The 24521-nt window shown below is 36.3% G+C and overlaps 1 protein-coding gene across 1 annotated transcript; it reads left to right on the plus strand.

Moving 5' to 3' along the window:
• The first annotated feature begins 796 nt into the window (after positions 1–796).
• On the plus strand, positions 797–18466 carry LOC149801667 (uncharacterized). Its single transcript, XM_089955944.1, has 4 exons — positions 797–1474; positions 5213–5314; positions 9235–12025; positions 14411–18466. Exons 2-4 carry the CDS (start codon positions 5300–5302, stop codon positions 14485–14487), a joined length of 2883 nt encoding a protein of 960 aa, XP_089812070.1. The 5' UTR covers positions 797–1474; positions 5213–5299; the 3' UTR covers positions 14488–18466.
• The last annotated feature ends 6055 nt before the right edge of the window (positions 18467–24521 follow it).

A 24521-nucleotide genomic window follows, 5' to 3' on the forward strand; every position in this document is an offset into this window, starting at 1 on the left:
TTTCGAATGGGGGTATTTTTTAAAACTAATATAATGGGGAGGAGAAATTGGTTCTTTTTCTCTAAAATTAAAACAAAATTTCTGTTCTCCAATTTTTTTAGAAGGCCGGAATTTAAAATAAAGTTTAAACGAAATCACAGGCTTCTTTCTCATCTTTTCACCTACGTCTAATCCCACACACACCAATATATAATGGTCGGTCCCTTATCACAGGATGCATTCCTGGGCAAAACGGTTTCCCCATTTAGATGCGTGGTACAGCATGCAGAAGAGAGCATCAAAGCTATTCGGTGTCCAACTAAATTTGCTGCGTAATTGTTTCTGGCATCATACATTGTAAAGATAAATTGTATTGGCTGATTTAAGTTTTTAGACCAGTAGTACTGTGGAGCCGTGGAATATATAATGAACATTCCAAAACCCCATTTTGTTCCCTTTTTAAAATAATTTTTACAGATGGGAACTATTATAAAAGCAGAAATGTTTATAAGATACACGCATTAGACCGTACATGTACAAAGATTTATGACTGACAGCGTTCAACTGTCAGACAGAAAGTGGTCTAATTATATAACTCATCGCGACATTTGGTGCACACGTTTGCTTGCACTGGAGAAATCTCGATATTTACACCGCATACATGAGTGTTTTGGCACTGTGCCAGCGTTCCTTGCTGTTTTGACATTTTAATTGCTCTGTTACAATAGGCGCTCGGTCGACTGTACTAGCAACAGGCCATACGGCAGATTATAAATGGCCGTTGCTATTGGCAACTAGATATTTCATTAGTCATTCTGACAGGGTGTGCTAAATTGGTGATAAATGAAACCGCATTATGTTAGATAGCAGACGACTCAGTGTACCTACCGAACACATTTTTTTTTTGGTGTTTGTGTGACAAATTTGGTGCGCAAGTATAGATATGCAGATCAACGGTGAGTGATATACTACGAAGATACTGCCACTTAATGGAATAAATACTATAGGCGAGGAACTTAAAATGTGATCTTTTTACATAAAGGATATCCTCAGTTGGCAAGGTGCCAAACCGACTCGCGTTATCGACCCACCACACAAGCGGATTGATTTTGCGAGCGTGCTATACAAACCTTCGGAACTGGTAGTTACAGGCTCTCAAGTATACATGTATATAGTAAATACGTGTTTGCGAATATGTTAATCAGGATAACTGTATGAAGACGCGTGTTGTACTTAACCTGCACGTGCTATCTGAATATCGACCATGGCTTATAATAGCCAAGTGATATATTTAAATAAAACACGCACATGTGTGACTAGTGACTCATGTGAAAGTCATGAGTAATGGATTCGGTGATCAGCAGTAAATAACGTATTTCTAAACAAGTAAATGACGTACATTCAGGATTATAGCAAGGACAGAAGGTTACTACAAACGTGACTGTCGTCTGAGTCGAAGCGGATGACTTTATGATCTGTTACCAGTGTGTGGAAGGTAAGAATAAAACGTTTTTCTACTTGTTGTATAGTGATCGAAGCATAATTGATATGCGGTTGTAAGCGTACCACCAGTGGGCAGAATGCGTTTCGTTTCCACTTGCATATGTTTACAAAGCGAGTCTCCCTTATTAGCAAAGCCATGGTATGTAACTTACCAACTTCTTCTATTCGTTATCAAGATGGGTTCCATTTTATCCGATCAGTGATTTGTTATTTTGTTCTCGTTTACATTTAATTTTTAACTTAAGATACAGGAAGTTTTGAACAAAAACCTCACCAATTCACAATGGAGACCTGGTGTGAGTATTTACCTATTGATGGTCAATTTAGTGGACAAAGAAAGAGGATATAAATAGCACTGAAATAGCATCTGAAGGACAAAACATACAAAAATGCACACACATTTAAAAGTTCCCTTGAGACGAATATATATATGCGTCAGTTGATAGATGTTGTTTTCCGGGGCTCTCCAGTTAAAATGTAGGGGTGTTTGGTGAGGTTTTTGTTTAGAACTTCCTGTATCTTCAGTGTAGATAATGACATGAACAGATGCTTAGTAAGGGTTGATTGAAACGGAGATAAAAGTCTGTTGTGTGCAGGAGCTACTTCTTAGATCTGTCAAGTCGGAAGTAGGCGCGCTAGGGTATGCAAAATAAACCGTAATTAACCTTACGTGCTTTTCCAGTAGAAAAGTGTTCTGGTTTATATAGATTATTTTGGGGGGTGCCTTTGTCAGCGTGCCAAGAGGCCAATTTTCACCTACTTAAATAAATAGTGATAAAGGCTAATATGAGGCAAAAAGTCGTATAGTTAGCAAAGTGACAAGTATATTTTTCTCTCGCGCTGGACTTCTACAAGTCGTTTTATATTTGTTGTTATTGTTAACGTTTGAACGAATACTTAGAAACTGAAAGTGTGCCCATCTTAGGATAGTAGTAATGTCGTTAAGGGTTTGTCACAACACATCTAAGGACAGCTCCGGTGGCCTAGTGATTAGAGCGTCCGCCTCGGATGCGGGAGGTCGCGGATTCGAAACCTGACCGAGTCATACAAAGACTAGTTGCCTCGCTAGGCGCACAGCATTAAGAGTTTAGTGTTAGGACTGGTCGACCTGGTATCAGAAGAATGTGAATGGGTGGGACATCAGATTTCATGTCTGCGGCATGATACCCCAGTAATAGTGCTAGTGCATGATGCCCCAATGCCACACTGCAGACATCGTAGCGATATAGCTGAAAAATTATTAAAGCTACGTCAAAAATCTGAATCATTGAAATACGGTGATAATTTGATCAGAAAAGAGCTGGTCCTTCTTAAATTTGATAATAGCCTAAATGACTTTCACGTATTAACGCAAAGTTAAGAGAACAAAAGCGGTCCGTGGAACGCCGTGTTTCGCCATTTTAGGAGTTATGCGGTAACAAAATGAATTTAATATTGAGTTAGTGCCGCCATCGAAATCATTTTAGCCGTGTCACGCATTTATCTCGGATAAAGGCCAGGCAAAAATGGATCTGTTAAAAACGTGGGAATGAAGAGAACCAACAAACCTCGTGATAAAAAAAGTTACGTAGCATCATACTCACCCAGATTTCTTGGCGAATTGTCATTACATATGGATGTTAAATGTAAGATAGGTAAGCGATAACAGGCCCACTCGCGCCTCTTGTTTGTCAGTATGAAGTCTTCATAATGGTTTGACTAGATTGATGATTTATTTAAGGATATCAGTTCGTAGGATACTTTCCATTATTCAGTGGTTCTTGAGATTCGGTTTTTTTGGCATGTTTGATAAGCAACTTAAAAACATGTTTTTACAACTGCTATCGCTGGAAATATTAATTGCAGCATTATGGTATCATATCTCAGTTATGTATCCTTTTACATGATTATAACGCCGCTTGCGTAATTCAGAAAAGAAGAGAAAAACAGAACTTCTTCATAGCATAATTGTTATGTACATCTATATTGTGTGTTCAACTTTTGTCCATGACTGTAGATTGATAATTTGAGATAATAGTTTTAAACTTGTTTACATGGATTCTGAGTTCAGGATATTCGTTTTTCCCTTGGAAATTCTATGGTCTACCCAATTATGTCAGGTTGGTTGCTAAAATTTCACTGAACAGACCTGACCTTGTTTACGAATTTGATGGAAATTTTCATCGAAAATAACCCACGTTCAGGGGATCTTATTGTGCCTTAGTTTATTCTATAATGTTGTTTTCTTCAAATTTATTCATTCAAATCTTAACATAAGTATTTGTGGAACCAGTTTAATTGTGTTCAGTTATAATTTGAGATGATTGATTTATTTAAATTATTCATTAGAAATTCAAAGTGCTTACTAACTTTTCGACTAAAACATTATAATTGGATTATTGTAAATTTATTCGAAGACATTTAGAATTATATCATTGTGACCCATCGAGACTATTAGCCCATCTCACATTCAAGAATATTGGTATATCAGCACATCGAAGATTGGAATTCATTCGGAGCACTATTGGAGTTCATTGTGAACACGATACTCTGGACTTACGATAGAACTTTTCGGATTATTTGGGATTTAATTCACAATACTGTAAGTTTCTCTTAAATTTTCATTTCATAAATTAGAAAATTAAATTATTTGTTGAGCTTTACATAGCTTGTTGGGTTTGCTTGTTCCTGTTACTTAGCTTAAGACCACGGAGTCAAAACAGAATTAATGACATTTATAATACCCCGTCATCAGTATAACGAGGGCCTCTTCGTGTTACCTTGGTTTGTTCATTCTTCAAACCCCAAAACTTTGGTCACGCTGTAATGATTTCGTCGGTCGTTGTAATACGATAGGGGTTCGTTCCTTTACTGTTGCCGGCATTAACGTAATAGAGGTTTTGTTATCAAAACTTTCAGTAAATAACATTATTTCCTTATTGGTCATTGATTGCTTGTTTTTTTTTTTTTTTTTTTTTTTTTTTGTATTAAAGCCAGGGGTACTAGCGCATGATCTTGTGTGAATTCACCTATGTTCCATATCTTTCATATGCAGTGAGAAAACGTGAAGTATGAGATCTTAGATAATTCATTGTCTCTCTACAGAAATGTTATGCTGATTGCACTTTGCTCATGAGTAACACAACTGTTTGGTTCCTTCCCGTATATTCTACAAAACAACTTCCTAGGCAGTCGGATTGAAACCAGATCTCTTGAGCCAGTCGTCGACCTAGGACATTGTAGATTTTATTTGTTATCAGAAGGGCTTGTGTTATTTTATCCGTTCTCTATTCTGAAGGTTTAATACGTGATTACTGCAGCGAGAGCCTTCTCCACCTTCATGATAGTTTAATGTGAAGAAGAAAAAAAAACAACAACGAACAAGTATGCATATATGCCACGAAGGGTCTTAGATACAGATTTATGGATAATTTTAAAATAGTTAAATATATCTTATGAAATAAATGTAAAATGTTTAGCAGCAATGCATTCCAGGGAACGAAGGACACAATTCGTCCGCTAAATCTGTACCAACATAAAGACACGAATGTGAAAATTGTATGCATTTAAGTTTGTTTATTTGTAAAAGATTTTTTTTTAATACAAAAAATACGTTTTATATACATAATTCCGCTTTAATGTGACACGGGACGTTATTAAATTTTTAGGAACAATATTAAATGTCAATTTCTGTGCTTAATTTGTATGGTTGCTTGTACATCCGCATCTCAATTTTCTTTTGTAATTTCAGGCTGGCTGTCGAGTTAAAGCATCTGATATTACTCTTTCCAGGAAACTTTTTTTTTTTTTACTCTCTGAGGCTCTAAAATCATTCTAAATGACGATTTCTAAGGTAAGCTTTCCAATGTATCTTTTAGATAATGGATATGTGTGTGTGTGTGTGTGTGTGTGTGAGAGAGAGAGAGAGAGAGGTTGCGTGTTTGCTATGATAACGCTTCATTTATAACAAAGGCGAGTGTCGAAGTACATTGGCTCCGGCAGGGTCTTGAAGTTTTGACCGTATATAAGTCAGTGCCCTTCTACACTCCCCATGTCAAAAACTTTACCTTACTTAACAAACTTGAACCCGAGAACATTGTTACTTTTGCATAGCTGGTATTGACTGAACCGACGTATCTATACACATGACAGAACAATAACCTCTGCAAAATATCGAGATCACATTCACTAACTATGGTACATTTTGGCACAAAAGGAGTGTTGGATACACGCGTTCAATGACACAACTAAGTGAAAGGTTGCTGTGATACGCGCAGAGGGTAAAAACGAAAGGGATGGACCTGGGAAAATCCGTATCAGATATTTTTTGTACGTTGCAATCAAGCATCAGAATGTAGAATAAGAAACGCAATGTACTTTAAGTACCGGGTATCTAATTTTGGCATATGACTCGAGGCTTCATGTCGGTCTGTTCCATACACATATCCAGAATTAAAATAGGGACATGTGCCTATCCCAGGAACGTGTACCCAAAGCCCCAGCGTTATGCAGTTAAAATTTGATAAAACGGAATGGGGGATTCAGGTCATGAAGTGAAAGTAAACACTGCATATAGTTACTCTTTAGTCGGAAGTATGATACATTTTAGAATTAGGCAGACAAATATTTCAGGTTCTAATATTTACAGAGGTTCAGAATCTGTCTTGCCTGTCCTTGAGGCATATATACATTCAGGGTTACCTAATGAATGTATTTCAGAAAAGAAACCAAAATTGGTGAATCAGTGGGTACTAATGGAAACTGTATCACTAGTAAAGGACATAAACATATACTTATAGATGTTCACTTGGAGTTGCTTCAAAAATTTAAAGTAATTGAAAACTTCATTTACACATTCATATTAGAAACACATTTCTTGTATACCAACAATCACAGGTAGAGTTTGCAAATATCAGCAGGATTGCACATCTGTTGTAGGCTTGTCAGAATATGAGAAGAAATCTGATGTTGCAGGCCTTACGTGCAACGTAACAGTATCGCAAATTTTAGAACCACAGTTCAGGTTAAAATGGTGTCAAGGACAAGGGCAGACACTAATTTGCTAGAACCAGTGACCAGTCTTCCAGCAGAGCTTAATATTTTAGCAGACGGGTGCTTAGCAGAAGCGAAAGGGTAACAATAATATCTACCTAGTGTTAAATCCAACAAACTGAGGACCGATTGATGGACATTCAACCACTGGCTTCGGTAAAAGAAGTGAGTCCAGAGGCAGTACTTGTTGAACGCTTAGGCAAACTGGACATTCCATGCTCATTTAACCTTGATCAGTTATTCTTCACAGCCACAGGGGCCCCTGAGGTCTAAAGCGCTCTCCGTTACGGATCACTTCCATCTCACCTCTGTCTGCGTGGGTTAGAGTCTCGGATTCGGCTAATGTGGGTATGTGAGAAAACTTGACATTAGCTTCTCGTGGGCCGGTGGTTCTTTCCGGGGTTTTCCCGGGTCCTTCCTTCACCATTAATACTGGCCGCCACGTATAACCTATCGTGTGCTGAAAAATGGCGTTAAACCCTACAACAACAACAACAATCCACAGCCACACAGCATGAGGAGTCTGGCAAGGTTACCAGTGGTTTACATTAGATCCCCGAGGCCAAAATACATAGCTCACCAGATGGCAAATTCCAAGCATCAGACTCCATAGTAAGTCTGGGTTCAACGTCTGTTCATTACACTGATCAAAAATATATTAAATACAGCAACGACCCAAGGATTTGATATATCAAGTTCTGACATAACCGATGGCGGAGTAACATTATTGCAGCATCTGGTTAGGTAGGAGTAGAGATGACTTTGGCAACGACATTTTGAATTAGGTGGTAACTAGGTCTACTATAGTGAGATAGATGCAGGGCATTAACTGATCAGTAAACTTTCAACCGCATTACCACTGCAACCGATATATACAGACAAAAGAAACAGTGTCTAATGATATAAGACAAATACCTATTGGCAAACCATAGTAGTAATTGTAAACGAACTAAAATGGGGGTTTCGGGTTTGCAATCAAATATCATGAGGTAAGCAAGGTTACAGAATCAATGATCTTCCTTGTACCTCGATTTTTATCGGCTCTACTGGTCATAGACCAGAGGAACTTATGGGATGGACTGTAGTCCAAATTATCCGGTCGTTAGCACACACGTTTGTTAACGGCACTTCACCTAAACAGCTGCTTGGAGGATTGGAGGAAAACATCGTACACACATTCATCTCATGGTTTGGTTGGTTCAAAATGAAAATGGGGCAGCTCGGACATTCAAAATGTCCATCAGCGTTGCCCTCTTGGAAAGACTTCGTATGATATGTAGTTAGTCGTAAATGAAAATGGGGTAGATCTGATGTCCAATATGGTCGCCAAAGCGGCCAACATAACAATTATATTATCGCAGCTCTCCCCTTTCCCCTATGGAAAGTCATATTAACATGGGTTTTTACCAAAGAATTCTTATAATGTATGGTTGGTCGTAAATAAAAATTGTGCTGATATTTAACCAGAAAACTATTTATGAGATCTAGTTAATTCTAAGTGACAATGGTGCCAAACTGATATCCAATATGGCGTCTATTGCGGCCATCATAAACATCATGCTATCGCCACTCCTCCTGAACGGATATTCATTATCAAACCAGAATCTTGTTTATACTGAACATTTTTATGAGTAGTTGGTCTTAAATATAAATTGTGCTGATATAATGGTCAACACGGCTACCATAGCGGTCATGTAAACCTTTGTTATCACTATTCCTACTGATGGGATGGGGTATCAGCATGGGTTTTCACGAAAAGACTTCTTCTGATGTCTAATTGGCCCTGAATGAAATTAGTGCCGATGTGCTGTTGAATATGGTCGCCAATATGGCCATCTTTAAAATCTTGTTATCGCTACTCCTCCTGAATGTAATGTCATATTAACGTGTTCACCAGAAGACTTTCCATAATGTCTAGTTGGTCATAAATGAAAATGACAATGTTCTTACGGCCAATTTAGCCTCAGAAGTCATCAAATTGAAAGTAGTTTTGAGCTAATCCGTGTGAATGAAAAATAATCTTGCCATTTGGTTTTCACCAGCATACTTCTTATGATATCTAGTAGATCCGTCTTTGTAGCCACCCCCAGTGTCTTTGGAGCCAGGAGACCCATATTATGACCCCAATACATTCGAAGATTTAGAGATCAACAGGCAAACGGAGGCCCTAAGTGGATCAGACAGCCTGGCTTACTTTAAAGAAGCTTTTATATAGCAAGTCCCTTGGAGATACAAAACTGGTACAGTGTCGGATAGAAAGAAAACGGAGAAACTACTTGGTGACAGAAAAAAGTATTTATTCACTCGTTTAATTAGGGAGTTTCATGTTTATAAAACTCTTAAGCCTTAACGTAGAATCTAACATATATGTTTAATTAAAAAATGAATAAACCACCAACCAGGCAATCTCATGCATGTGATGAAAATAAAAATTAAAGAAGTTGTGATTCCGTTATATGTTGATTCGTACTTGCCTCGCAAAACTGTTGCGAATAATTCGCTTCTTGATACGGCAGTACTTGCTCACACACTGCCAGTCTCCAAGTCAGTAGAATACAAACCAATTAGTGTTTTCACTGACCTCGATATAAACACGTTTTTTATATAGATGTACTAGCTTTCTATAGTTTTAGTTGTTATTGAAATAATATAATAATAATAATAATAATAATAATAAAGAGTATTTACGTATTAATGAGTGTTTTCTCATGTGATTTTCAGACAATGCATATTCAGCCTATCAAGACAGAGAGGACAGATTGCGCTGTTGTTGCTGCCTTCGGCTCTTCCCAAGTCTCTTCAGGCACTAGTGGAAGTCTTTCATCAGGACAAGTTCAGTTGCAGAATGGAATTCATTCCATTCATCCTGTGACTAATGGAATAGCATTAAGAAATATTAATACACGTTTAAATTTAAGTAGCCCGCTTGCAGGTTCTCATGCAGTAACAAATGATACCAGCCAGAATTCATCAAGGACCCAAGAAACGTGTCAAAACTTAGAAAATTTAGTAGACTTTCCAAGCATAAAGGGTTTGTTTGGATGGACTACAGTTGATGATGTGAATATTCCATACATACTGCGCCATGACAAGAGGTTTGTCTCAGTAAGAATAGTGGAGATGAAACTTCTTGGCAGGTACCCAAATTCATATCCAGATGAATTGGGTAAACATAAGCCATTGACAAGCTTTTTTATAACCCACAACGAAGCAAGGCTTTTGAATGAAATAAACATAGTGCATTGTGGTGGAGAATATGGGAGAAAAGAGTTTTCGCAGAAGGATTTGATTGTGCTTCTTTCAGATTTTGTAGAATTTTATAACCTTGTGAAAAAAACGTTTCCTGAAAGAAACACTCCAAATCAAATTACCAAGACTGCTGAAGAAAAAGAACTTTTCACACACTGTGGGTGGCTACAAATCAACAATACAGTCACTCCTTATGTTAAGCGACCAAGTGGAAAATATGTTCCTTTGTCTGTAATTCGATATGCAGCAGGGCTGATGACCAGTGAAAATGACATTGTGAAGGGAGTGTTACCAACGCAAATCGAATGTGACCTGATGAACAAAGCGTGTATGTTAGCAGGATTCAGTTTCAATTTTGCCAAAACTACTCGCATTATTGCACTAACTGACATTTTACAAACCAATTTTGTTCATGTAACAGAGCTTCCAATGGAAAATCCTTTGAGCCATGCACACTACATGGCGTTATCAGCAAATAAGCAATCTTCGGGAGCTCCTTGCGATACTAATAGGTCAAATTCAGCATACCTGAATCAACCAAGTAGTCAAAATTCCTCAATGCAATTACCACACATAAATATTCCGCTAGATCAAACTCAACAAGGAAGCATTCACGGCAATTTGAGAAATATGCCAGCACATAATCTGAGACCACCTCCTCCATATCCAGGGATATTTAATCCTAGATTACCTTTTATGACACCTTTCAATAGCTTTCATAGTTTTCCAGGAATGCCACAACCTAATCCTATGGGTAATTTTACACTTGTACCACCAAATGCAGGACTGAGGCCACATATTTCTTCTGGACCAGGTTCTCCAATGGGCGGAATACAAAGGCCTATGCTACTGCCCCATATTTTATCGCAGACACAGGTACAGTTTCAAGGTGGCGGGGGCTTCAGTAAACCGCAAACTTCACCTCATCCGTGCAGACCTGGCAGTTCTACAGACTTGAATAAAAGATCTCCTGGGCAAGCTAATGGGTTAGTGCCATCGTTGGAATCTCGTCCGTCGCCGGGCCATCATCCATCTTCTTTAATTTTACCATCAAAAGGTCCATACGGATCTCGGGATGGAATGTTTCCAGCTGCAGGAAATGTGGTGGGAAATCCTGCTGTGCAGAGGAATGTGATTCAAAGCCAGGAAATGTTCCCGCAGTTCCGAATGCCCGTCTCCACACAACCAAATCCTGGTCAGAGTACAAGAGCTCCAGCCAGTTTGAGTTCAGGGATGATGACTGAGATTCAGGCTTGGCAACAGCACGTGAAAAACATGCAACAAGTTAACAACGTCAGGACGTCGGTTGTGACGTGCCAGTCCTATATGCCTCCTGTAACTAATACACAGCAAAAATCAATGCCACCATCGTCTTCTACTAATATTGTTAGTTCCCTTTCTGGATTGTACTGTCCGCTAAGGCAGCAAACTGTTCAGAAAAAGCCTACAAATTCAGCAGGAATAGGTGGTCCACCACCACTTTTAATGATGACACCTTTATTATCAAATGTGTCACAATCTACTCCAAAAACTATTGTTTCATCAACAAATAGGTCAGAGGGGGCGGGTCATGAAAAACAGGATACAAGTATTATTGACTTGGCATATACATCACTACAAACCACGCAAGAAGTTGGTGCCAAAGAGAAACCATTTCATATTGGTGCAGACTATATAAAGGGTGCATGGCTGAATGGAAAGAGTATTTCTTGTTTACACATCGAAACCCCTGAGCGAAAAGGAAGGTATTGTCTTGTTGAAGCAGTGTGTAAGTTATACTTCAATGGATGCAGTGTAAATGAATTTTTATTCGCACTGGAAAATGTGTTGAATGTGTCGTTATTGTCATGTACAGATGAAGAGGAGAAGGCCTTTATTCATTACTATAATCTTCCTGTAACGGTGCTTAAATGCAATAAGGTGATCAGTTTTGATGACCTTAACAGTTTCTTTCCACAATTATCATATATGTTCCCTGAAAAACCACAGGCTGTTGACAGTAACAGTACTATTGGAAATCTGCCAGAATTCAGTGATCCTTCTTCACCATTAGAAGGAAATAACAATGTACCAACTTCAGAATCAGCAGGACTTCTTGCCATCCAGTTGGGATCCGATTTACAGTTTGTGAATGGACATTCTACATTTTCTTCCTCAGGAGGCGAGAAGAGACATCGTTCTTCACACGACCAGGGACCAGATGTAAAACAAGCCAAACTGCACGAATCAGCTATTCAGAGTCTTAGAAATCATCAACAGGAAGGTACTTCATGTTATACTTCAGTCATAATTTATCCATAATTAAATTTACAGGTAACCTGCCTAAACAAGTAGAATGGCACCATTTCCATAATTTATCGTTTATTTGTGAATTGTTCGCGCGTCCGGATTGTTATCGTCTCCTCCCATCAGCACAAACAAGCGTTTACATTAGGACTTTGTTGAATTGAGGTGAGAGGACCGAATAATTTCATCAGAATAATAATCTTAAAATAGTGTGCATGCGTGTTGTTTCTTGCTCTGATGAAGTACGCGTGTTACAAGCTTATAAAGTTAAGTTTTCTTGAATGTGATAAAAGCCAAACCTGCATTCACCTTTCCTGTAAAAGCGACTTTCTAGCAAAAGAAGTGTCTCTTTTTGTATTCGTCATTTATAAAATGAAAGGGACTGGGGCTTTGCAGTATGAAATGGATTTCTTTTCTACTGTTCTTACATTTTTTTCAGATTTTTTAAAAATATTTAGATTATGGACTCAGTGTTCTTTAGAACCTGCAGCAAACTAAATATAAAATTATTATTTTATTATATGTTTGAATTGACATATTCGCAGCTTTCGTGGAGGTGCAATAAAATTAATTGTCATGGCCTTTGACCTTGAAACTGTTGTAATGGATTGATCACTGAATTTTTATCAGAGATTGAAACAATAAACTCACATGATAAGATTTATAAAATCTGTAATTAAAAAGTTCCCTCAAAAAACTGTTTTTGAACTGGCATCATACAAAATATTCCTCGGATACATATTTACAAGCTGGGTTTGATAAAAGTCAATTCATACTTGCCTATGTTTATAATGCTCACAAAACAGTTCAGGTAAAAATCCGAGTCAGTCCCTTGTACATTATAAGCAATGTCCGAGTGTGGTTTGTCACTTCGTTCCTTGGAATACAATTAAATGGAAAGTCGGGTCAAATTCACTTGCATATGTATAGATTACAATGTTCATAATCTCATTAATGCAATCTGGTTTTCAAACTCTTTCACAAATGTTCGGATGTATTCTTGGTCAGGCCTGCACCATGTTCATTTAGAACCGGTTGCATATAGTTGGACGTGATTCCGGGAAAACCCTATATCAGCGCCACCATTCGTGCAAGAAGATTAACAATATCAATATGTTCGATATGGCCACTACGATGACATGTTGTAGGTGAGCAGAGCAATGTGTTCGTTTAGAACTAGCTACATATTGATATCGTGCTTATTGAAGACTTGTGCTAACGGATGGACGAGGGATGAGAGGCCATATCATAAGCTCCCTTGTTCTGTGACCAATGCTTATTTGTCACGTAGTTAAAATTAACTTTAAAACACGACATGTGTATTCGGTTTTTTTTCTCAGTTTAACAGACTTCATTTGTCAGACTCTAAATGCAACAAAAATTAATATTTATTGCCACTCCATTTCGCTAGAATATATTGACGCAGTTTGGTTCAAGTGAACACCTTATGTCATCGAGTTAAATATGTAAGTTATGAGCACATCAGATGGCATTCAGTGACGTTATACTTTGCTCACGACATTATGTTACTACTACACAAGGTGTACAGTTTGAAAACATTGAGCTCCTAATATCCAGTGGAATAATCAAAATTTAAGTATTCTTTAAGTATCGTATCCTATCTTCTTGTCTTCCAATATCTTGATCTTCGCGCACGCGTATCATAATACAAGCTAACCGATGCTGATCCTGCCAATTACAGCTATAAACATCCCAACAGTAATTATTCATAATGCTGGCAAATCTAAGTACAAAACATGTCTACCATCCAGAAAATACTAGCCTTATTTTCAAAACTGCTGGATCACGGAGTGTAATCAACATTTCGCAACACCAGAGATTCCCAAAAGCTAAATAAGCCGAATTGGAAGACCCCAGTCGGTTTTACTGGTACGACAACCACATCACATAATCCAAAAATATTTAGGACACGTTCATTATTACATCAGTTGTTGTTTGTTTTGTTTTTTTTAAATGTTTTTTTTTTGGGGGGGGGTTTGGGGGGGGGGGTGAGGATAGAGTTTCCAGTTTTAAAGAATCTTTGAACCGGAAGTTTGTATGATTTTTGTCTACCGAATTGATTAAATTGACAAAATATGCAAAGCAATTTTAAAAATTCCTTAATCACATAGACAAACACGCATGTAATGTATCCCAACTGAGATAATCGATAAATCTTAATATTTATTCATGAAGTTTTAAATCTTTCGTCATATCTGATCAAAAATGACAGTTAAAAAGATCATATTTGTTTTTCTGGCTAATATTTTCGTTTTACAAACTTAAAAAGGTGAAGAGATAACTCGACTTATTCTATGACGTATCTGTCATAAATGAAATTAATACATTATTTGTATTACAGGTGGGAAGATTGACGACAGTGGATCAAACCGACGACACCAAAGTAATACGCAAGATTCAGTGATAGTTCTTGACTAACCGTTTAGTCTGGCAAAGGTTTTTGTTTAAACTGAACATGAAGTATAAAACAGGCCCTTGCCTTGAAACAGTGTACTGTTTTCGTGCGTTCAGAATTAAAATGTAAGATTGAAGCAGCTCTTAATTCTGCTGTCACAACGTGTGCCATTCACGTTTTTTTGTTGTTGTACATATTGTGAAATTACTACGAAAGGAATCTTTCGGTGCATTCAATTCACGTGTAGCTGATTAACATATCCAAGCATCAGTGTTACTAATTCACGCTTATCATAACACATTCTTTAAACATTATGCATTGATCTTTGCATTTCTCTTTGTTAATAAGGGATTTCTTATTTATTTGTGTTCATTGTATCATTAGTATCTGCATAAACTACCCCTACCCTACCCTTTCCCGAAAACAAAAGATGCTGGTGGGACTGTCTGATGGGTAATATTGCGTGTTAGTTCACCACTGGTTTTCAGGGTTTGTGTTGTAACACTTGGTTGGCAGTGTATCAAAACAGGGTTCTCGTTCACTTGCATTTTGTGTGATCGAGTAAGTTAGTCCAGTAGCTCAGTTTTTTTTGCATGATTGTTTATTTGCGAAACCTTTAGAAGTATTCTACATGAAGATCGACGTGGACCTTCGAGGTTTCAATTCTGCAAGCTAATTTTTTTTATTCTTTGAGATACGTTTGCAATCTAATTTTCGTACTTGTTCTTTCGCGCGTCCGTAAAATGCTTCTTTGCATGTGTAGGGGAATAAGCCACACGGAACCCGCGACGAGGTTAACATTGTTAGTGCATTCTTCTTACACATAACTAAGACTAGCTAAAAACTACAAGCTTCCATACCTTAAAGACCTTGCAGATGTTCTGATAATTAATAGAGATTGATGTTGTATGGGATAGCCTGGTCCAGCAAATCACTTTATTTAGGCTGATAGAGATAATGGTGATTGGCTGTAATTAAGAAGAGATACTGAACACTTGCAGGAACTGATGTAGCAATTAATTAGACAACTAGACATCAACTCACTGTCCATTACAGAAACTAATTCCAAAATGATCGATGCTCAACCGTGTCAAACCTACCAATCTATTGCTTTTTTGTAGAAACTTGGAGAATTTACTTTATTTCGTTTTGTTGTATTATTGATTTTATTTGGGAAGATGTCTAGCAATATCATCAAGGATATTCCAGTTGTGATTGAATCTGTCATGATCAAATAATTATCAAGCGTCGTCAGCTTAGCTTCACTCTTATGTCTGTTTAATCATTCTTCCATTCCGTAACAAAATGGGTGATTTTGTTTTTCAGCTGCCTTCTATGTACTTTCATAACATCCGTCCCGAATCTGTGCCGCAGTAGGATAACTTATTAAACTTAGACTATGACAGTATACACGCTGTATTGTGGTAATAAATAAATGCGCAGATTAGATGTTCATGCCATTACAACATGATCTTGGGGTAGGTGAGTGGGTATATTTTCTGAACTTTATTGATACAAACCTTATTTGCATTATGAACCAGAGGTCCTTTGATGTAGACAAATGCATTTTTAAGGCTTATTTGCATTATCTGTATATTAAATGCAGATATTTATTTAATTTATTTATAGATAACCTGGTTGAATTTTCAAATCTATTTAGCAGATCTTAAAGATTTTCAAGAACATTTGTGAATTTTGTTTCTTTTTTGATAAAATCGTCTTTAGAACAATTGGCACAAACCACTCTTGGTAGACTATTGAAACCCAGTATGCTTGCTTAGACCTGGTTAGATATTCATGATATTATAACAAATTGGAAAAGTTTATTTTTTTTAATGAATTTTTGGTTATTTCGATGTTCTGTTCTGCATTGGGATCATATGAGTTTTATAAAGCCAAATATAGTTACGTATGGATTCTAATGTTAGTGTTATTCTCAACATGTATGCGCCTGTTTACCCATTGTCGCTGGAAAATAGGAATTGCTGCATCATTCAGTTAAGCCTGTGAAAATCCTAAAACAACCAGTCGTACGTTCTAATTTCTGTAACACTTGTTTGCTCGGGTCTAAACTTTAGTGTTCATTACTGTCATGCATGGGAATGGCGAAACAAAAGGTGCCACTAGTGGAATAAAGTTTTCGAACACCATACATCTTCCACGTCAGTTGCTGCTGTATTCAGCAACATAATATTACTTTATTATTTGCTTTAAATTTGTCCCTGAAATCTATAAGGACACTCACCATGACATTGTAGCGTCAGCCGACTCCTTACATTATGATGTCATCGAACTCGCCCGATATATTAATTAGAGCAATGAATGAAATTAGTTTCGGCCTTCCTACATCGTATTTTGTTAGAGAATTTGCAGATAGCCGCCAGGGCAAAATACATTAACAACTATTCTCCTTTCCATCTTGCTGATACTTTGTTGATCTCAGCCCTTGAGCAAGTGGATGTCTTGGACAGTACGGTGTCAATAGTGTACAAGATTTCAAAAGGGATGGTGGGCTAATATGATCCTAAACTGACCTTTCAACATTTTGGTGACTCGCATACAATTTACTTTTATTTACCTTATATGTGTGAATTGGCATGCATTGTAATTATTATTAAAATTATTTTAGTCAATGCTCATAGCCTTGTCAAGCGCCCGAAAATTTAGGCTTCTTTATTTTCGTTTCAATTTGCTTTCTTGCCGGGCACAGGCTTGGCTTCCCACTGTATAGCGACGAAAGCAGAAGCGAGTCGCTTGACCTGGCTTCCTGATAGTGCAATTTGGCAGTCCTGTACTGGTGCTAATTATAGATTAGAGTGTTTAATAATCAGATTATGTACATGTACTGTCCGATAGCGAAGGTGGACGTGTTGTTTAGGCATGCCATACTTACAAGCTCGTCAACCACATTCCAAGACAACTCTTCTGTGCGAGATATCAGACATCATCCATTCAGTAACCTATATTATGGTTAAATAAAGTTCGCACCCTGATATGATAGGATTTGAGTGTAATGTGCGTAGAAAGAAGGCCACCTCATCACAGGCGAGAGACTGCGGTAATAAGCATTTAAAGTTCCACTGTTTATATTTTTTTCTATCCACTCGCTGATTCAAAATCCGCATACCGGAGTCGATTTATTTTAGCCTTACCCCCAATCCTAAATGTCTTGATTCGTCACTTTTGCCTTTATACCAAAAATAACTATAATTCACATGCCTAAGGTGGCTTTTTTTAATATCATATATACTTTAAGAGCAACCATGTACGATAAAGTATACTGAAAGTGGATTGACCGTGTTAATTTGTGCTGCTGTAGGGTGCAGTCGAGTGAAGTGTATCCTGGGACTTGCTGCACATATTCACCATTGGACATTACCCTCAGTTCCTCGGACGAAAGTGGAATTTACCGGACTAATTTGTGGCTTATGTTTGACTCGAAGCCGATGGTAACTCCTCGGTCGTGAATCCAATAATGTCAGCATAGTGCAGATTGGACTGGTGTAAATCCGTGACAGCTTCACACGCATAAATGACAAATGCACTTTGTGTATACGTGTGCTTTAATTGCGAAAACAAATGACATTGCATAGCATAGTGCTGTTCATTATTCAGTACTCTGGTTACGATAAACATTACTCACATAGCACAGGATAATTTGTAAACCAACAGACTGTATTGCGAATAGAATGTTAGATCTGTCTGATCAAGTGAAATAAGTAACTACAAATCTTTAGACAGCAGAGTCGACTTCTTGAATTATTCCATGTTGGTAATTGAATAAAAGAACATTTTAATCAGAGCATATTGTAATCTGTCCTCGCAGTTGTCACCAATACAGAAACGAGAAAAATCAGAAAGTATAAAGTATTTTTGCCATAATGTTTCTTAAAGTATGCACAATGAATGGTCTACGTTGTCTGTACAAGATGTTCGTGCTTTTGTACAAGTTTTGAGTCAGTATTTCACAAAATGAGCAATCGCAAATAAATTTCAAATATATACGTGTTATTTTTAAGAGTTCTGTATGCAGTTTTGAGCACTGTTGTCATATTGTTAAAAAGACCGATGCAATACCATTTGTCCACGTGTATTTGATTGGTACTTAATTGTGTATTTCATGTTTTATTCATAATTTGCGCGGTGAATTTATACTCTGTTTTGTTTATCATATCCACCACATCTGTATTCATTTTCCCGCTAATACAAACGTTGGTATTTGGTACAGCCAGTGTCTGGGTTCTTGCACTAATTAGACATAATTATGTGCCATAAAAACACATCGTTTATAACCTGGTTGCCACTCAACCATAAAGAAGTTTTTTATGTGCCCTCTCCCGACTTTTAATTTAAGATTTAAATTTAGATACATGTCTACCTCATGTCTGCAAATGTAGATACTTGTCGGTTCTACTCGTCTTAATGCCAGTGTATCTTTTAGGTAAAATTGATGTGAATGAACTGTTCCTAAATCCTGCTATTTTTTTTTTTTTGTTTCCTTTGCAAGTTGCACTGTTTGAAATCACACTTTATACCACCACCACACTCACGCACGCCCATCTACAGAATGGCTATTAAGACTCCTTTGTTCACAGGTCGGGAATTTGGCCCCAATAGTTCGTATGTGTGTGAATGTATAGTCCTGTTTACAAAATGTCTTGACTTTCGAAGGTTGAAAAAATTAGAGATAGCAAAATATATTAATTGGGTCTAATTAGCAACATTATCGTTTTGTTAGTTTTGTAGGAAATATAGATTTCATACTTGAACTTTGATAATCACTACCTTTGCCTCTAACTTCAAATATGACGATTGACATTTAGATTAGGTTGCAAAGATTGAAAGTGAGCGCGAGTGTAATTTTGAATGTAGTAATCACGCACAAATTAATAAATCAGCTTCTCGAAAATCATTATTGTTAAATTAAAGATTTACTGTATCAAAGAATAGTTTCTCCACCAGAAAGACTCGATACATTGAGATAAAGGTCATTGGTGACATCCACTAGCTTGATTAAAAAGGGAGCATCCGTAGTCAGTTGGAATGGTTTATTTATTGCAAGGTATTAAACATATAAGCTGACGTTTGTTTTAGTCTGCGTCACCGTAATTCCCCATGTAGTATGATACAGAAGATGATGTCACGTGTCAATTGATAGAAGCCCGATTAATTGCATGCAATCGCATTCCACTAAAATAATGCAAAAGAACCAGTTCTGTATTACTTTCTGAAGAACCCTAGTTTTAAGGGATAGGTTAAAAAAATAAAGAATAATTACGCCCGCTCTGTTTTATTGTTCTCTGTATAGGCACTAATCGGGCAAAGTTTACCTTGAAGTTTATTACTCAATGGGTCTCATTGACCTGGACTAAACGTACTGTACATAAATCATTATTTTATAGTTTGACACACCATATTCGTGACCTTGCATCTATAATTGCAGTTGCATTAGTTGATAAATGTAGGGAAGATTTCCTTTGGTCAGAACATAACAATGTGATGAGAACCAGTTGCGTTTATTTATGTATAAAGTGTACAGAGAACTACTTTATCCTTCTATAATCAGCGGAACTTGCAGAGTAGCTGATGTTAACACTGAATCGGAAGGCATACAGACTGCATGCCTTTGAAACGAAATAAAACCAGTTTGTTAACTTTTTTACTTAAAAAATTTAATAAATTAATTTGACATAATCAAATAACAAAACTTTATAGCCTTTCTGAAGACAAATAATTCTTTGATTAGGTTTAAAAAAGGCGGGGATACTCAAAATCTACCAAGAAAAACATTGGAGCTATGTTGTACAGCACTTTCACTGCGGCTCGTTACCAACCAATTTAAAACTATAGGTAAATGGATACAGGGATTGGAAGAAGGAGGGGTCAGAGTCTAACATTATAAAAATTGGATTCACAGTCCCACAATGTAAGACATCGACCTTGATAGTTACGATGTGGGTGTGGTGGTTAAGGATCCCGCTACTCCCCATTTGTACCTGTCATGGTAGATGTTTAGCACTGTTTGACTTTTGGACCCCCATCACTTTAACCATTTCCCGATAGTCTTAAGTTCATTTGTATGTAGTCCCTGTAGGAAGCCGAAACTGTTAATAAACAGGAACATAGATTTAAAGAAACGACAATTCGTTACTCAGATTTCTGGACAAAAACTATTCGGCCCAGTCACAATGAACTCATGAGAGCATCAGATCCAAAAGTCATTCGCATGCTTTGAATATTGAACTTCTCAGATCACATATGCCAATTTAGATAAAAGATTAATACTAGGCTAATGTTCAAAGGCTTAGATCGCCTACCATTGGTAAAATCTTTTTTATGTTGACGTAGCTACTACGTTGCAGATGGGGAATCCCCAGTTCTGTAAATAGCTATGTAGCAGACGCCCTCGATAAGAATTCATACGCTAAAATAAAGCTGTAAAACTGATAGGAAATATCGTTTAAAAACAACAAAATTACAATAAACAATTAAATTTATAAAGAATTGCAATTATAAGAGCTTAATGTTGTTTCTCTAAACTGTCAGTTGCCGACGCACACAGCTTACATAACGCCATTCGGGCGTTAATTGCTGTGTGATTCGGCAACTGACAGTTTATATACCACGATAAACTCAGAAGAAAAAAATAGCAACATTAAACTCTTAATCAAACTCTGAAATCTATAGGATATTACCCTAAGTGCAAGTCGTCCACTAACTTTGGTGAAGATACTTGTTCTGGAACAAAATTTCTTTGCCAGACTAATGTTTTTTCTTCGAGTTAGAATAACATTAACCTTTAACCTTTTAAAACTAAAGTCAATTGACCTTTTCCTTACATTAAGTGCAAGTCCGCCACAAAAGTCAGTTGAGGTACGTGATTTAGAACTAAAGTTATTATGCAAAACCAATTTATCTTTAAGTAACAGTGATATTGAATTTTTGGCCTACAAATCAGTAGGCCTCTTCCTTACTCGTGCAAGCCATCCACAATAGTTGGTAAGATTAGGGATGGAAATCACTAAATGCTGTGCGGAAATTAAGTAGGGAATATATAAAATGACAGACAACATCATTACATAATAATGGCAGGCGCATAAAAAGTGAAAAGACCATCAACAGAGGGTATAATGTACTTTCGAACATTTTAAAACGACTTTGGAGAATGTTACTAATGATTTGCATTTCTTGTGTACATATCAGCACTATTGTCGCTTATTACTATATCTAAACCGTATAAGCAACAGCTTCTTGTAAACTCTTAAAGTAAGCCTTTATTACAGATCTCAGAACCATACCGGTTCTCTTACAAGCCGTAAATAAGCTACAGAGTTCACTGCCAGATGATGTTGGGAGAGGCGACATTGCAAGGTAGACCATTGTGTCACATGTTGCTATAAATTATACACTTTAAAACTGCGTGATACCTGTTGTAGATTTTGAAAAATCTGTATTGGAAGTATGATGGTTTGTTTATGGTCTGTTGGTTCTTGTCCAAATGTTAAGAAAAATGTTTTTTTTTTTTTTTTCGATAGTCAGGATAATTAAACAATGGTGTTTGGTGGATCATGTATGATATGGTCATGGTAGTGGATGGGTAATAAGTGAATGGTAAATCGTCGTCATCACCAAAGTATAACGTATGTTCTATTTTAGCTTTTTCGAAAATGATTTGGTGATATAGATTACTTTTAGCAAGTTTAAGAAGGGCTTGAGAATAACAAGCTTCTAGTATAATAGAAGATCTCCATGAATGTTCAACTATGGTTTGTGATTATATATGTGAACATAAAATGGTGTTTTGATAGCTAGTGTTCTAAAAATGGGCAATAATATTTTTTGAAAGATTAAAGATTTGTAAATAATAAAGATGGTGTTAATAAGACATATGTGAATAAAAAATATCAGCTGTACCACATGCTGCTAACACAAACGAAATATCTGAAATCATTGAGAATAAGTTATACGTAATAATTAACGATCATGGACATTAACAAAGTAGTAAAATACAATTATAGTTCCTTTCGTAGTACCAATATATTTAAAAGATAAAACAAACTAGTTCGTTAAAATATATTACTCTAAAAAGAGTAAACAGCTCACATACTCAAAGGATGTTTCTAAGTATTTCTCATATGGCTTATAAAAAATCAGTCATTCGATCAAAATGCTTTACAACCAACCTTATGAGGCAAATATTAAAGATTCAGATCTTGGCTTTTATATAAAAATATTGTACAAATTAAAAATGAATATTCATGAAGTCTGTCATTAGGTATACAGAAGATAAACATACGGATATAAAGACGAAGTACATTGTGGAAAGTTTGGTGTTGTAAGATTAGATCTTGAACAAAGAATATAAGCAATAGTGAAACTATCATATTTTAATGCAAACGTGCAACACGAACTTGCGAATGATTATAGGGAAAACTGGCTATTAGTTTGCAAGACGTACTGCTGATGACAATATTAAAAGCACATACAATGTTTTAGATGTTGAAAACATTATTTTTTACTTTTGTGATAAACACATTAAGGAGCTAATAATGTAAATGGTTTGGATTTATAGATGATTATATATATATATATATATATATATATATATATATATATATATATATATATATATATATATATATATATATATATAAAATTTGTTTTATTTGCTTGTAGCCCAAGCAGTCCTCTAGGCATACTATTTTCAATCAAATTAATGTATTTTCCAGTAAAAAAAATGAACCAAGTAACAAGTGTTACAGTGCGAATAACATTCAAATATATATATATATATATATATATATATATATATATATATATATATATATATATATATATATATATATATATATATATGAGAAATCAGAAACGTAGCAATGTTGAGTACTTGGCAAGGTGTGTGATACAGTCAAAGGTATTTTTTTCAGAGAGTAAGAAATAGCAAGTAAATTACCAACAATCAACAGAGAAACAATAAAACCATTGGTATGCTGAGATAGGTTCAAAAGCCTTAGAAAGCATTGCTGCTGGTCTTGCTGGAGCAGTTGAATCTCAAACAAATAAAATGATAAAAGAATTATGGAGTGGTTATACTCTAGTAATGAATGTTCCGGACGATGCATGAAGGAAAACACTGTCCCGACATTAGAAAGAAATACTTTCCTCTTACCTAATGTGTGCTTTAATTTCAATGTATGGCAGCAGAACATAGAAGAGAAATTATATATATATATATATATATATATATATATATATATATATATATATATATATATATATATATATATATAACATCATATCGAAATATTTCTGAAGACAATCCAGTCGTTGACTCAATTAGCTAGCGATTTTGAGTATGTTTAGTATTGTCAGAACATTACAGGAATATTGACAATAATAATAAAAAGGGTGGCTTGCACATCAAAGAGACATTGGACAAAGATATCTGCTGGCTGCTACATAACGGTTTTATTGAAATCAGGATTGATGGCATACAAATGCAGTACATTCTAATGCTGATATTGTATGTATCATTTGTTAATAAGGCATGGATTCCATTTCATAGTGTTTAATATTTCATGGATAATGATGTTTACTTTTATATCTTCAACAGGCTAGCAGCATAGTGCGACTAGTGTCATGTTGAAGTGATTATGCAACATCTTCAGCAATTAATATTCTATGTTAAAAGATTATATAAATGTTAATCTTGTCGTTCAAATATTTGAAACTTGTACGGAATTATTGCCATTTGCAATTCGTGCTAATAATGACGCTATTGAAGGTGTTCATTTTAAATTAGCAGTTGATACAGGTTTAACTAAAGTGGTAAGGATGGTTATAAAAGTCGAATTCTCATGGCAGAGGACAATCAATGATCTTTATTTGCACCATTATCTGGTGTATCTCGCCACATATATCTTGTTAAGCACTTCATAATTGTCCGGTGGCCTAGTGGTTAGAGTGTACGCCTCGAATGCGGGAGGTCGCGGGTTCGAACCCCGGTTGAGTCATACCAAAGACTTACAAAAATGGTACTTACAGCTGCCTCGCTTGG

The sequence above is a fragment of the Sinohyriopsis cumingii genome, chromosome 4 (genome assembly GCF_028554795.1).
Source record: "Sinohyriopsis cumingii isolate HCF-2022 chromosome 4, ASM2855479v2, whole genome shotgun sequence".
In the NCBI taxonomy this organism is placed as follows: Eukaryota; Metazoa; Mollusca; class Bivalvia; order Unionida; family Unionidae; genus Sinohyriopsis; species Sinohyriopsis cumingii.